This window comes from Canis lupus, chromosome 7 (genome assembly GCF_048164855.1).
Source record: "Canis lupus baileyi chromosome 7, mCanLup2.hap1, whole genome shotgun sequence".
Lineage (NCBI taxonomy): Eukaryota > Metazoa > Chordata > Mammalia > Carnivora > Canidae > Canis > Canis lupus.
In genome coordinates, this window is record NC_132844.1 from 36880210 (window position 1) to 36896558 (window position 16349).

The window sequence follows — 16349 nt, forward strand, 5'->3', positions numbered from 1 at the left end:
TAAACTCTTTTGACTATAAAATAAAAATCACCCCCTTATTTCCAGGTTCTTCTACTTACATAAGTAAAATATACATAATTGTAGGATATTTTCTCTGACCCAGATATTGAATCTCCTTGCTGAATGTATTTCCGTATCTTAGCTTCTTGTCTGTGGTGCCGCTAATTTAGCATCATAGTGTATTGATTATATTACGACTGCTTCTCAGGACTGTGTTACTTCTGAATAAAGTTAAGTTGTGTTTATTCTTCTTTTGTCTTTCTCTCCTCCTCCAGTATGTATCACATGTGTATTGCCTCATCCATAAGCTTAGGTCAGCATCTTTCATCTCCAGCATCTGATTCACCATAAATATACCTATATTGTCCTTAGTGTTTTATAAAAAAATTTTCCACAGCATAACCTCTGTGGATGTTTCCTGACACCTTATTCTTTACTCTGTAATGACTCATCCTGCAGATGCCCCATGATACAGATTCTAAATCATTTTTTAAGATTTTTTTTATTTGAGAGAGAGAAAGAGAGCATGAGCAGGAGGAGCAGAGAGAGAGGGAGAGAGAGAAAGAAAGAGAGAATCTCCAGCAGACTCCACACTGATCATGGTGCCCCATGCAGGGCTCCATCTCATGACCCTGAGATCAAGACCTGAGCCAAAATCAAGAGTCAGCCGCTTAACCAACTGGGCTACCCAGACTCCCCTGTCTAAATCATTTTTGCCCTCCTTTGGGATTTTTCTTTCTTTCTTTCTTTTTTTCTTTCTTTTTTTCTTTCTTTCTTTCTTTCTTTCTTTTTTTCTTTCTTTCTTTTTTTCTTTCTTTCTTTCTTTCTTTTTTTCTTTCTTTCTTTCTTTCTTTCTTTCTTTCAGAAAATCAGCAGAAAGTACAAAGTGTTAAAGCATTTATTCTTGTCTCCATTAATAATAGCACTAGCTACCCTTTAGTTTTATAACAGTCATGCAAGACAGGGACTATTATCTTTGATTTATATAGATAAACTGAAGTTCAAGGAGGTTAACTAATCTTTGTGAGGCTACAGTTAGTGAGTGGCCAAAGACAGCTGTGAATCCACTGCTTAGAATCTACCAAAATGTATTCCCTCCCATTCTCCCCCAGCATCTCCTCCTCTCCCAAGTCTCTGTGACCCTCCTCCCTCCTCTGTTCCATTGCCTCTTCATATCAGTAACTGGCATTTACTAGGCTAGTTATCACCAAGAAAGAAAAAAAAAAAAAAAAGACTATAAACACTCTAATTAAATTCATCAGGGTTTTCTGTAGGACAATTTTTCTTATTAATTAAGGTCAGTGTTCTTTGAATTTTCTTTTTACTCTAGTATCCCAAAGTATTAGCTCACCATTTTTAAAAGTTTTATGTTGGTAGTAATATTCCTGTTTTATTCAGGCCATTAATAAAGTCAATGAGTAAAATTGATCTTGAGAGGGATTCCTTTATGTCATCATGCAGTTTATTCTTTTAGATTTATTGTAACCCTTGTCTTATAATCCTCAAACCAGTTGACAGAATCCATAAATCTTTGTTCAGATTTTGGAAGTACTTCACTATTAGGTACTTTCACTCAACATTGTGAAAAAATTTCACTTCACAGAACCCAATTCTAGTTTAGTTCGTATCCAGAAATTTCTCTTACAACAAAAGACTCAACTGATTTAAAACATTAACCAAACCACCTTGTATTTCAGCCAAAATATCTTTTTCCCCTCTTCAGGGTGTTACATTTCCAGCTATGCATGCCATGTGGTCTTCATGGGCTCCCCCTCTTGAAAGGAGCAAGCTTCTTAGCATTTCATATGCAGGTGAGGTAACTATTCTTATAAAAATATTGCTAGAATTTGTTATGTGTTTATCAGCCTTGGGTTAAAAAAAAAACTCCTGCATACCAAAATGATGTCAGATGCCACCTTTGGGTAAAAATAAAGTTTTAGAGGTATAATTTTATTAATTTTTCTCTTTGGCTCAACAACACAACAATATGGCTTATTTGACAAATGTCATTTTCTCCATCTGCAACCATTTATTTCAAGACATGTTGCTCATTCAGATGTTTATATAGAGAATGCCATGGCTTTTTTTTTTTAAGGTCCAACAGCTGGAAAGTTGAACACTTTTGTCCTTAAGTTGTGATTTCTAATCTGATTGTCTAATAAGTGTATCATGACTCTCAGCCCCTGTCTTCATACATCTTTTTTCTCTGCATTTATTTGCCATCATTTTAAACTACAGGTGAGGTAGCATGAGCTTTTATATGTGAATTATAATTTTACCAGCTCACGCACCAAATGAAAACTTTTGGACCTGACTGCTTTTAAATACAGTGGTTGAGAAAGACCTCTCTGTGGTGATCTGTAAGCTAAAATCTGCAGGATGAGAATGAACCAGTCATGCAAAGAACAGAAGGAGGAGCATTCCAACCAACCAGAACAGCATGTACACGGGCTCTCAGGCAGGAAATAACATAAGAGTTCAAAGAAATGAAAAACCACTGTGGGTGGCTAGAACTTATTGAATAAAGGGGTTAATGGCATAAGATGAGAAATAGACAAGAACCCGATTATATCACCCTTATGGGCCACAGGAAGAAATGTAGTTATTATATGTTTTTTTTTCCTCCACAATACAATGAGACATCAGACATGTTTAATAAAGAGAGAGACATCACCCAATTTATATTTTAAGAAGATGATTCTTAAGCCATGTAGAGATTAACATAAGAAATCTGATGATAAGTTCATGAGCAAGTACTACCTATGATTCCTATTTATCTATGGAGTAAAGTCTGAGCTCAAACTGGAGGGTCAAGATTCTTTACAGTCTTTGCCACTTCATTTCAGCTAGGCTAGTCCCTGGCACATAGTGCCTGCAGTGGAGTAGATATTCAATAACTATCCAACCTATTTTCCTGCCTTCGTCTTCTGTTCCTTTCCTTCACCCTAAGAGAAGTTCCCAAGCCCACTCTGCTTCCCTACTTCCATTCCTTTGCTCATCCTATTACATCTGCCTCTATATCTTCTTTCTTACCTTGTTTCTATGGTACAAAAATCTTACTCATCATTCAAAGTCTACTGCTGCTTCATATATCTTTTCCTAACCTATGGAAGTCAGAGATAATCTGTCCTGTATTTGAACTTCCACATTGCTCTGTGACACTTAACACTAACTAACATGTAATAATTTTTGTTTATTTTTATCTCCTCTAAAACCTGACACTAGAAACAATATCTGATTATTTTAACTGCCACTATACCTACTAAATTGTCTTCTATTTGGTGATTAAAATGAATTTCATTATTTATTGATCTGAAACAATTGCTTGTAATATATTTTGGGCAAATTAGCTTACTAAAAGGTTCATTCTTTCTTCATCAAGTGTACTGCAATACGTTATGTTTATCAGCCTTAGAGACTATCTTAGAACCTTTCCCCAAGCACATTTCTAACACATTTACTAATAATATGGCATTTACTAGCTCATGTTACAATAAGTCCTATATTGATGATGTGTTCTAATTCATCAATAGCTACATAGTTGTAACTAATGTAATTACAAATTAATGTGTATGTTTCACATATTGTGGGTTTTCTAGTAAATGATTCCTTGAGAGAATCTGTTACCCATCTTCTGTAAGCAGTAGACCTGTCCCCTCCTAGTTTATCTGTCTACAAAGCTTACAAAGTCTTTGTTGTTGTTCTAGGAGCACAGCTTGGAACAGTAATTTCTCTTCCCCTTTCTGGAATAATTTGTTTCTATATGAACTGGACTTACGTCTTCTACCTTTTTGGTAAGTTTACTCAAAAATTTAACTTAAATCATAATGTAATAAATCCAAAATGTAATAGTCTAATAATTGGTTAAATATATATATTCCAACTAACTGAAGTTACCAACCCCTAAACCACAAAATTCCAAAATACTTACTGATAATCCGTTTTTTAACTTTTTTTGGGTAAAATGATCTAGTTGAGTTATGATGTGATGTTAATTTTGGAATACTTCTCAATAGAAACTGCTGTTGATTCCAAGACTTTAATGCTATACTCACTATCAAAAATTACAGGGTTGGTTATTATAAAAATTTTTATTTTGAAAAGATTTTTTTCTCAAGAAAAGTAGGGTGCCCTCACTTGGTAGCTTTAATCTTTTTCTCTTTTTATCCAGTCCCAGGGTCTTTCATTTCTCAATCTCATAAGCAGGATGATACATGTTTCTAATAAATTAGATTGCCACATAGACATTTCATCCAGAAATACATCTGTAATCTAAACAAAAAATAATGGGAATCCCTGGGTGGCTCAGCAGTTTAGTGCCTGCCTTCGGTCCAGAGAGTGATTGATTCTGGAGTCCCAGGATCAAGTTCCAGGATCGAGTCCCAGGATCAAGTCCCACATCGGGTTCCCTGCATTGCATGGAGCCTGCTTCTCCCTCTGCCTCTGTCTCTGCCTTTCTCTCTCTCCTTCTTTGTCTCTCATGAATAAATAAATAAAATATTTTTTAAAAATAAACCAAAAACAGATATCTGTGGAAATAATAGATTGTGGGGATTTATTTTTTTAAAATATTTGTCTGGTAAAAAAAAAAATATTTGTCTGGTAGACTCTGATAGAAAGAGTCATGTAGTTAAAGTTGTTCTATTCAAAACTTACAGGAAATAATACAGATAGCAAGTATCCTATTAGGAAAGTATGAGTGGAACTTGAAATCAACACTAAGCTGAAACCAATTTTACACTGAGTTTATAATTACATAATTTTTTCAAGACATGTAAAAATTGTTGTTGGTGCATTCTAATTTTATTTAATTTATTTTTCTATTTTAAGGTATAGTTGGCATCATTTGGTTTATTTTATGGATCTTTTTAGTTAGTGAAACTCCAGAGACTCACAAGACAATCTCCCGCCAGGAAAAAGAATATATTCTTTCATCATTAAAAAATCAGGTATGGACTTTGGCACATTTTTAAAGCAATTTCAGAATTTTTTTTTTCCTACAGAATTGAAATACCAGTTTTTTAAACAGATATCTCTATTTTGTATGCTCTGGGCAAAGCAGAGAGCAAGCAAATGAAATAAATGAAGTATTGATTTGTTTAATCTGAGAAATTCAACCCTTATGTCAACCTCTGAATTTGATTATAAAACTATTCTCTATTTTATTTTATATATGGAGAATTTAATAGTGCAGGTGAATTCTGACATTCATAAGTAATGTTTAGGGTTGGCATTATAGCTGTAAGATTACATTTCTATTTTTTCTTTTAACCCAAATCATGGACTCTTCTATTGCTGTTTAAGATTTTGAAAGAGTTGGTTTAAAACTCTGGAATTTATGGGGGCACTGGGTGACTCAGTTGGTTAAGTATCCAGCTTTGATTTCAGCCCAGATCATGATCTCAGGGTCATGAGATCCAGTCCTGCACTGGGCTCTGTGCTCAGCAGGGAGTCTTCTTCTCCTCTTCTCTTTCTCTCCTTCTTCCGTTGCTTGTGTTCTTTCTCTCTCTCTCTCTCTTAAGTAAATAAATAAGTCTTTACAAAAAAAAAATCTCTGGAATTTACTAATCAAGGCTGATAATGTGTTCTAGATTTTCTTTTATTTAAATGTTCTTTTTTTTAAAGATTTTATCTACTTATTCATCAGAGACACACAGAGAGAGACAGAGACATATAGGCAGAAGGAGAAGTAGGCTCCCTGTGGGGAGCCCATTGGAGGACTCTATTACAGGACCCCAGGATCATGACCTGAGCCAAAGACAGGCATCCAACCTCTGAGCCACCCAGGCATCCCGCATTTTATTTTACTTAAAGATTTCATGTATTTATTTGAGAAAGGGTGAAAGAGAGAGAGCACAAGATGGGGAGGGACAGAAGGGCAGCAAACTGCACCCCCCCCCCCCAGTGGGGAGCCCAATACAGGGCTTCATCCTGGTACTCCAGGATCATGACCTGAGCCAAAAGCAAGACACTTAACCCACTGATCCACCCAGGCTCCCCTCTGGATGGAGTTTCTGCTGAGCAGGTTTAGGTATAAACACAGCATATACTAATTGTGCCTGTTATCTTTTTCAGCTTTCATCACAGAAGTCAGTGCCATGGATACCCATGCTAAAATCACTGCCGCTTTGGGCTATTGTAGTAGCACATTTTTCTTACAACTGGACTTTTTACACTTTATTGACGTTATTGCCTACTTACATGAAGGAGATCCTAAGGTTCAATGTTCAAGAGGTAAGAAAAAATGATCATCTCCTTTTTATTTTTTTTAAAGATTTTATTTATTTATTCATGAGAGACACAGAGAGAGGCAGAGACACAGGCAGAGGGAGAAGCAGGCTCCATGCAGGGAGCCCGATGTGGGACTCGATCCCAAGACTCCAGGATCACGCCCTGGGCCGAAGGCAGGCGCTAAACCGCTGAGCCACCCAGGGATCCCCTCATCTCCTTTTTATATGAAGAGTACGTTTCTAAACTACACACAAAATTTGTTTTTATCTGTTAAAATTAATTTATTTTGGATCTTCCATTTTCCATTCATTTACCGAATTCTAGAGACTGCTCTTTTTGCCTCACAGTTTTTCCTCCTTTTTTTTTTCAGTGTATACTTGATTCAAGGTATCTTTTGGCTGGCATCCCCCTTAACCATAAAGGTCTTAGTAGTCCCCAGTAACATGCCAGGATGGCAGATGATGATATTCACTTCTCAAAGGGCTGGTTGCAGGACAATGCTGGCAGATGAGAGGGGGCTGTGCAGAGGACATGCTCTGCAGCATTATTTAGACACTGGCAGAGCTACCATTGCAGAGCTGCATGAGAAAGGCCTTCCTGAAACTGCCAATTCTTTTGAACCCACAGAATTGAGTCAGTTTCTATCACAATATCTGCGCTGATGGTTTTTGTCTTTAAAGAGATTGAGGAAAAGTCTGAGGTGAAAGAGGCAGTTTGTAAGGAAAATTAGTGGGGTTTTTGCCTTCAAAATAAAAGATCAAAGACCTAAATGTAAAGCTAAAACTATAAAACACTTAGAAGGTAGACATCACTGTGACCTTGGCAACAGTTTCTTATATATAACACCAAAAGCATAAGTGACTAAAGAAAAAATACATAAATTAGATCTTATCAAAATTAAAAACTTATGTGCCTCAAAGGATGCTATCAAGAATGAAAATACACACACACACACACACACACACAAGAATGAAAATCCACTAAATGGGAGAAAATTTTGCAAATCAGAACCAGAATCATTTATCTTGCATTTTTATACAAAAAGATGTTTTCTGGGGATCCCTGGGTGGTGCAGCGGTTTGGCGCCTGCCTTTGGCCCAGGGCACGATCCTGGCGGGATCGAATCCCACGTTGGGCTCCCGGTGCATGGAGCCTGCTTCTCCCTCTGCCTATGTCTCTGCCTCTCTCTCTCTCTCTCTGTGACTATCATAAATAAATAAAAATTTAAAAAAAAATGTTTTCTTTGAAAATTCCAAGAAATGTGAATGAAATGTAAAAGTAATTCTCTAGTTGTATAGAAGCCTCTTTTGAAAATGAATTCCTTTTTGACTTTTGTCCCAAATAAAGCTTGCTTGGCATATGATCTCATTAATTTAAAATTTTTTACATTTTTTTAAAGATTTTATTTATTTATTCATGAGAGACACAGAGACATAGGCAGAGGGAGAAGCAGGCTCCGTGCAGGAAGCCGGATGCGGGACTCAATCCCAGGACTCGATCCCGGGACTCCGGAATCATGCCTTGAGCCAAAGGCAGACATTCAACTGCTCTGCTCTACCACCCAGGTGTCCCCCATTAACTTAAAATTTTAAAGCTCTTGATCCTTTGTTATAACTTTGCTTTTTTCATAGAGGTTTAACTTCATTAATTATCCTCACTTTTCTTTTTTCCTAATTTTTCCCAATTCCAGTGTCCCTGTTTCTTATAGCTCAGTGAGAGTTGGGGCAAAATCCATTTTGGATATTAATATTTTAGGATCAATTTTTAAAATAAATGAGTACAAGAAATCATATCCTTGAACAGAAAACTTAACAACTGTGGAAGATGCCCACGGTTATGTGAATTTTGAAGATTTATAGTAGTTTGCAGAAGGTAGTTTTAGGTTGTTAGGAGAGTTTTTAACATTTGAACTTTAAGTGAAGAAATTCAATAACTGATGAATTACCAGTCTTATCGCAGCAGAGAACAAGACGAAGATCAGAAAATTCATTTCTCTATTTGCTTGGGTTTATTTGTGTGTAGGGTTCTGCCACAAATAATGATAGAAATGATCCTGCTCTGTAGAAATCTAAATAGAATAAAATTTAAAGAAGAAATTACTCAGTTTACTACAAGAAAGAAACAAAAATCTTAGCTACAGAAGTAGAACTGGAAGCATACAGCATCTGAATATAGAGGACCACAAACTATGATGAAAAAAACCAAACCTTTTCTTAAGCATAAATTTAAAATAGCAATAGATTTTTTTGGTTTGTACCATTCGTGATGCTTAATTGGAATTATTACCAGATTAAATATCACTGATAAAATATCTTTCTACCTTTTTTGTAAAACACTACATTAATTGTAAATACTAAAAGGTGTCCCCATTTTTCTCAAACTATAAAAACATTTGTTCTTATCAGACTTAGGCCATTTAATTTTGGCACCCCAGGTTTATGCTGGGGAAAAATGAATAGAGGAAAGAAATTTCTTTTCTTTCCCTGCTATGTTTTCTTCATTTTACAGAATTTGTGATTTCCTAAAAAACCAAATGTCAAATCATTTTGTACAAAGCAAATAGCACATTTCCATGATAAATTCTGTTTCATATCTCCTGCTGCTTTTATTTTTTTAGGTGGCAACTTAAAGGAAAAAAAAGAGGGAAAAATAGAGGTCTATCACCTCATTTACCTTTGTCCTCTGCTCAGAGCAATGTGGTAGTGCACTGGACAACTGACCTAGATGGTGTGCTTTAGAATAATCCATTAAACTATACATTTGACTTAGGTGGTTTTCTGTATCTATATATTATTTTATAATAAAAATATTTGTATAAAATTTTATATATATCACTATTTTACATAATAATTTATAAATATATTTTAATATTTTCTATCTTTCTATTTATATAAATATCTACATTTATATGAAACATAAATTATATCATTTAAAATATAAATAATATGAAGTTTAAAACATAATGATTTGTGTATGAATAGAAATATTTATAGTAATTTTACATATTATAATTTTGTATATAACTTAAGATATAAGTATATAACATATGTAATATACAATATGTGTTGTGTAAATGTAAATATAAATAAAGAAGTAAAAATTGACCAAAAACTGTTCCATAGGGAGAATCTATAGCTAATAGAGTTGTCTTCTTTTACTGAACCTGCACCCCAAGTCCGAAAATAACATGTAATATTACCTTGAGTAGACTGGACTGTGTAAATATCAACAGTATATTGCTATGAATTTCCTTTTTGAGTGGTGGTGGATGGGTGGAAGTAGATGTTGTTTTGGTTCTTTCTCTCCCCCATAATTAATTCTCTATCTTCTTATTCCTCCCAGAATGGGCTTCTATCTGCACTGCCTTACTTTGGCTGTTGGTTATGTATGATCTTGTCTGGTCAAGCTGCTGACAATTTAAGGGCAAAATGGAATTTTTCAACAATATGTGTCCGAAGAGTTTTTAGCCTAATAGGTAAGTGAAGTGAACCGGGGTTTGTTTTGGTTTAAAGTATTTACTGTAAAAAAATATATATATATTTACTGTGTATATAGTGCTAGGCAAAACAAAAATGATATTAGTCATTTATTTTGTTCACATATTAAAACACTATATTTTAATGCATGTAGTGCATTTCTGTACAAGATGATTTGTTCTTTATGAACCATGCATTTGAGGGTTAATATTAATAATGTCCTATTATCACCATCATAGTCTTATAACTATAAAAATATGGCTTGCTTTGCTAAATATCATTTCCAGAATTTTATAAATCACTGTTTTCCACTCTAAGTTTGCAGTGAAAATAATATATTTAAGGGGTGCCTGGGGGGCTCAGTCGGTTAAACATTTGCCTTTGGCTCAGGTCATGATCCTAGGGCCCTAGGATAGACCCCTGCATCTGCTGTTTCTCCCTCTCCCTCTCTGCTTGCCCTGCTTGTGCTCTCTCTCTCTCAGCCAAATAAATAAAATCTTTAATTAATAATAATAATATATTTAAGCCTGCATCCCTTTTCTAAGTGGGTACATTTTCAACTTCAAAAACAGTTACTGACATCATTACATTAAATGAGGAGCTATAAATCAAAGAACTCAAAGGAACCATAAATAATCATGTTTCAGACTGCTCTCATAAAGGTAAATTTTAAAACTATCTAGGACAATTATTTCATTTTTCTTTAAAGATCTTAAGTAAGTATAGACCCTAGAAGTCACTGATGGCTATACTTAGGAAATTATATTGTAACAGGGCCCTATTCAGGATGATCCTACAAACACCTGCTGTGCAGCTGCTGCTGGCCGATGCTGTCCTATTCTATTGCTTGCTTACCTCAACTCTCAAGAAATTTTCCACACCTGCAAATGAAACAGACCCCTTTAGATTCGATCCAATCTTCTCTTTTTTGGCTTCCTGTTCACCTGCTCCGTCCAATATGGTAGCCACTATCCATGTATGGCTTTTTGCACTTAATTGAAACTTAAAAATAAGTTCTTCAGCTGCGGTATATACAACATTTCCATCATCACAGAGAGTTATTGGATAGCACTTCTGTAGAACAGAGAAAAAATGGCAACCCACTCATGAAGTCCCTTACTGTTACTTGCATTTTGTGCTTCACTGCCTGTAATAAAATATGTATATTGTTATCAGTTGCTAAAACTGAGATGAATTGTTTTCTAATTTTATTCAATAGAGTTTATTTAATCTTCTTTGGTTATATGAATTTTACTTTATTTTTTTAAAGATTTTATTTATTCATGAGAGACACACACAGAAGCAGAGAGACATAGAGGGAAAAGTAGGCTCCATGCAGGGAGCGCGATGTGGGACTCAATCCCTGAACCCCAGGATCACGCTCTGAGCCAAAAGCAGAGCTCAAACACTGAGCCGTCCAGGCATCCTGGTTATATGAATTTTAAATCTCATTCTGAAAAAAAAAAAATAAATAAATAAATAAATAAATAAATCTCATTCTGTATCAACTACTGATTCTCTCTGGAACTGTATTTTTCAGTCATTCTCTTCTTGCTCTTTGTAGAACTTTGGCTGAGTCTTGGTCACAAGAATATTTAATAATATTGCATAATGATATTTTCCTTCTACTTTTAGATTAGTTGCATTATGTGTTTTCCAGCAGTTTTTGTTTTGTCATGAAAATGAGTCTTCTATGCAGTACAGTGTTTCTACAGTAGGTGGCAGTAATATCAAATCTCAGATTTATACTTTATTAAGGTAGCCCAACCAAACAGTAACACTGGGGCTTCTTTTTCTGTTCATAACTTTTTAACTCCAGGAATGATTGGACCTGCGGTATTCCTGGTAGCCGCTGGATTTATAGGTTGTGACTATTCATTGGCCGTTGTGTTCTTAACCATATCCACAACACTGGGAGGCTTTTGCTCTTCTGGATTTAGCATCAACCATCTGGATATTGCTCCTTCGTGAGTACTAATATAAAGATTGGCTATGATTGACTTTAAATGCATTGCTTTAAATTGTGACAAAATATATGTAACATGAAATATGCCATTTTAACCATTTTTAAGACACGTTAAATTTTAGATATTTGTGAATACATCTAGAAAATAGTAGTTATAGGCAGTTTGATTTATGGATCTGGAACTCAGAAGAGCATTCTGATTGTAAATGAAAATTAGGGAATAATAATAATACACATTTTGGGGACACCTGGATGGCTCAGTTATTTAAGCGTCTGCTTTTGGCTCAGGTCATGATCTCAGGGTCCTGGAATCAAACCCTGTGTCCAGGTCCCTGCTCCGTGGGGAGTCTGCCTCTCCCTCTGCCCCTAACCCCCACTCATTCTCTCTCTCTCTCTCTCTCTCTCTCTCTCTCAAATAAATAAAATCTTTTTTAAAAAATCCGCATTTTGAAGTTTTTAAAGATAAGGATTGCCTTGAGAGAGAGTGACAAGCAATCCCAGAACTGGGTCTTGGCAAACACTTAGCACCCAGAACGAGGGGAATAACCAAAACAGGAAACTAAAAAGGTGCAACAAAAGAAATAGAAGGAAAACTCAAGAATCTGATATCAAGGAAGTGAAGATTATCCAATCTCCAATTCAAAAATAGGTTCTGGAAAAGAGATAAAAATTTAGGAATCATCAACATATGAGTAGTGGAATTGGCCATGGAATTGGATAAAATTACTCAGAAAACAATGATGAAATGGGAATTCATCAAGAGAAGAATGTGATGCAAGTATAATTGAAAAGAAGCAGCACAAAAAGGAAAATAAGTAGAGATTGGGATCCCCAAAGGGAGAGATTGAATAACAATGTCAGATGCCACAGAGAAGTCATGTAAAGCAAGAATGAAAATGTTCCTCTCCAGATGGAAAAGTTCATTAAACATCTTGGTAAAAATGCTTCCGTAGAACAAGAAGGATGATAGGCTGCAGTGACTTAAAGAATGAATGGAAAGATAAGGAAGTGAAGATTGGTGACATAAAGCAGGGATTTCAAAAGTGTGATCCTTAGCCCGTCCACATCAAAATCATCAGGAGCACTTGTTAAAAATAAAGCAGAACAACTGGTCACACGGCTGGGGAAGGAATCTGTATTTTGTTGCTCCTTCAAGTTGTTTTCACAGATATTAAAATTTGAGAACCACTGCCAATAAACATCGATTTCAAAACTATAGACTATGAAGAGAGAAGAAGAAAAAGGTAAAGATGGACACATAGTGATGGAAGATGATTTGGGGCTTTTTTTTTAAGGCAAAAGAGACCCAGGTTGTTAATATACTGAGAAAAGTCCAATAAACAAGGGAAGGGTATAAGCTGAAAGAAAAGGGGATTCCTGGGTGGCTCAGCAGTTTGGTGCCTGCCTTCAGCCCAGGGCATGATCCTGGAGTCCCGGGATCGAGTCCCACATCAGGTTCCCTGCACGAAGCCTGCTTCTCCCTCTGCCTGTGTCTCTGCCTCTCTCTCTCTCTGTATCTCTTATGAATAAATAAATAAAATCTTAAAAAAAAAAAAAAGCTGAAAGAAAAAAGTGACAATTACTGATTGGTAGAGGTCACAAAGGAATGAGATTCAGAGCCCATATGGAGGGATTGGTTTTCAAATGAGAAGAAATGGAAGGTAGTGAAGTGGGCTCAGTTAAAGAAAAGTTTTGAAGTGAGTGAGATGAGAACTTGAGAACTGTAGTGGTTCATAATATATCCACAAATTCTTCAACTCTTCTCCCTTTGGAAGATGGAGCCTATTTCCCCCTTCCCTTGAGTGTGGGCTGGATTTAATTGATTTGTTTCTAATGAATATGGCAAAAGTAATGATATCTGACTAGGTCATAAAAGGCATCACAGCAGCTTCCTTGCTGTCTGTCTCAGATGACTCAACTGCCATGTAGGGAGGACACCTAGCAGCCTGGTGGCAAGGCCCACATGGAGGGAGCTGAGACCACTGTCAGCAGCCACACAAGTGAGCTTAGAAGCGAGGAGTCTTCTTCTTCTCCCCGTCTCCCTACTCATGTTTGCTCACTCCTGTGCTTTCTCTCTCTGAAGGAAGGAAGGAAGGAAGGAAGGAAGGAAGGAAGGAAGGAAATAAATAAATAAATAAATAAATAAATAAATTAAATCCTTCTTAGAATTTAAAAAGAATTTTAAAAACCTAAGTAGATACAAGAAGTAAAAATTGTAAGGAACATAAAATTGGCTCGCTAGCCAGCTAGCCAGAAAGAAGGTTTAATGGAGCTGAAATGTAGTTCAGGATTCATCAGATGCCTTCAGTCCTTCAGAAGCCCTGGAATCTAGCAAAAGCTTCTGGGAAGGGAAAAAAACAAATATACATGGTACCTGCCTCATAAGATTGTTGTGAGGATTAAATAGAACACTCATACAAAAAAAAAAAAAAAAAAAGAACACACATACACTTGCATATATACTTAGCTGATAATGTAATGCCTTTGCACATAATGCAATAAAGTATTTTTTTCTGGCAACTTTGAGCCAGGTGCCATGACCAGGGTTATTAATGAATCCAAGTAAAATATTAAAGGGATGATTGATGAACTCTTAGAAAAGAAAATACTGATTACTAAGGAGCAACCATTGGATCACTAGCAGCCAAAATAGCAAAGTGGTCTAATTTCTTAACATTTTTAGCCTTGTTCATAGAGGGAACACTGTATATTTGGCATATCAGGATTTCAACTAGATCTCCTATGATAATCCTTTTAGATAAGATGAAAAAGACGAATTGGATGTATAATTAGATGGATGTATAATTACTAAATTTCAGTGTCCTAGCATGTTGATTAATGGATCTAGTCATTTAACAAACACTGCCAGGCACTGTACCAAATGTTGAAGACACATGAAAGTAACATGGCCCCTGATTAGTATCTGTACAAGCTTCTGGTGGCTTGGAGGGGTTATAAGGTCATGTCCTGAAGCATATACTTGGATGATGTACAGGTAGGATCCTGGAACTGAGCTTCAAGCATCAGCTGAGTGGTTGAGCTTCACATCCTAAAGGCTCTGTTCTAGCCATAGTATTTTGTAAGTCATGAGTCAAAAAAGACATTTATTGGGGGATCCCTGGGTGGCGCAGCGGTTTGGCGCCTGCCTTTGGCCCAGGGTGCGATCCTGGAGACCCGGGATCAAATCCCACGTTGGGCTCCTGGTGCATGGAGCCTGCTTCTCCCTCTGCCTATGTCTCTGCCTCTCTCTCTCTCTCTGTGTGTGACTATCATAAATAAATAAAAATTTTAAAAAAGACATTTATCTAGATATGGCATGAAACTAAACAGTTTAATAACATAAATGATACCAAAAAATAATTTTAGAAGTTGGGAGAATGGTAAGTACACGTATGCACCAGATTTGTGATTGCAATTACCATATGCATGTATGTGAACAACTTTTCACAGTAACTTTTAAAAGTATATAGCTGTGGAGGATCCCTGGGTGGCTCAGCGGTTTGGCGCCTGCCTTTGGCCCAGGGCGCCATCCCGGAGACCCGGGATCGAGTCCCACGTCAGGCTCCCGACATGGAGCCTGCTTCTCCCACCTCCTGTGTCTCTGCCTCTCTCTCTCTGTCTATCATAAATAAATAAATAAATAAATAAATAAATAAATAAATAAATAAATAAATAAATAAATAATCTTTTTTAAAAAGTATATAGCTGTGCAAATGTAAGGTAAGCTCATCAAAGTGAAAATTATTTCCCTCCCTTATATTTTGATTCACCCTTTCAGATGAGCTTTCAGCTTTTATTATCCAGCTAAAATTTCTTGGTTCAAAGGATACTAGTTGTTTCTAGTTCTCGGTGTTTTGTTTACCTGGGAGATTACATATCTTATGACCATGTGGTTGTTCAGTTGCTTTTTGTTTGGTAACAACTGAGTGCCCGTACACTGGGTAACGCCCTGATAGTCAGAACAAGAACATTTGAGGACCACAGACTTTTAAGCATTCAGCACTGGAGCTTATGGGGAAAAAATAAGCTCAAGAAAACTGGTATTTCCTACAGATTGAGTTCAATGATAGCTATATTATTAATAAGGAAGCATTATAGATGATAACCTTGTAATATTAAATACTGATTTGGAATTATCAGACAAATTGGGTAACATTTTACAGTCTTTCTTCATTTTATAGTATGGGGATACCAATCCCTACCTCATGGAGTAGATTTTACTATTAAAATGGGATATATATGAAATACTTAGAGCCATGCTGACATAAGGTTTTTCAGTAAACAATCAGGATTCCTGTTAACATTATAGATGTGTTCATGGTATTTTCTAAGCCTTTTCTTCTCTAGATTAAACTAGAGAGTTTCTGTGGATAATTGTGTTGCCCTAATACAGGGGAATTGGAGAGATTTTTAACTATTAATCCCACAGCATTCTAGTACTCCACTGGCACAACATGCAGACTGACTGTACAACATGTTTTTTTCCAAGCAGTCATCCATCTCTCATGGCCCTTCCTGGCCATTGTAATATAAATACTTGAATGAATTTCTCGGTGCTGACATTTAGGATTTCACAGCATTCATCTGCACTTAATATCTGTCACTTAAAAGGCCTGGCAACATTGCATTGATTCCTCCTACTGCCAAGGTGTTAATGGTTTAAAAAAAAAAAAAGG

General features: G+C 36.1%; 1 protein-coding gene across 6 annotated transcripts in view; it reads left to right on the forward strand.

Moving 5' to 3' along the window:
- The window catches only part of SLC17A5 (solute carrier family 17 member 5), a 43024-nt gene that overhangs the window by 11548 nt on the left and 15127 nt on the right, over nt 1-16349 (forward strand). For 5 of the 6 annotated variants that reach the window (XM_072832338.1, XM_072832339.1, XM_072832335.1 and 2 more), the window contains 6 exons: nt 1724-1811; nt 3708-3794; nt 4831-4949; nt 6076-6234; nt 9574-9706; nt 11527-11674. In XM_072832338.1, the coding sequence (XP_072688439.1) occupies nt 1724-1811; nt 3708-3794; nt 4831-4949; nt 6076-6234; nt 9574-9706; nt 11527-11674 (734 nt within the window). The remainder of the gene's footprint in view (nt 1-1723; nt 1812-3707; nt 3795-4830; nt 4950-6075; nt 6235-9573; nt 9707-11526; nt 11675-16349) is intronic. The other variant, XM_072832340.1, reaches the window with a different exon arrangement.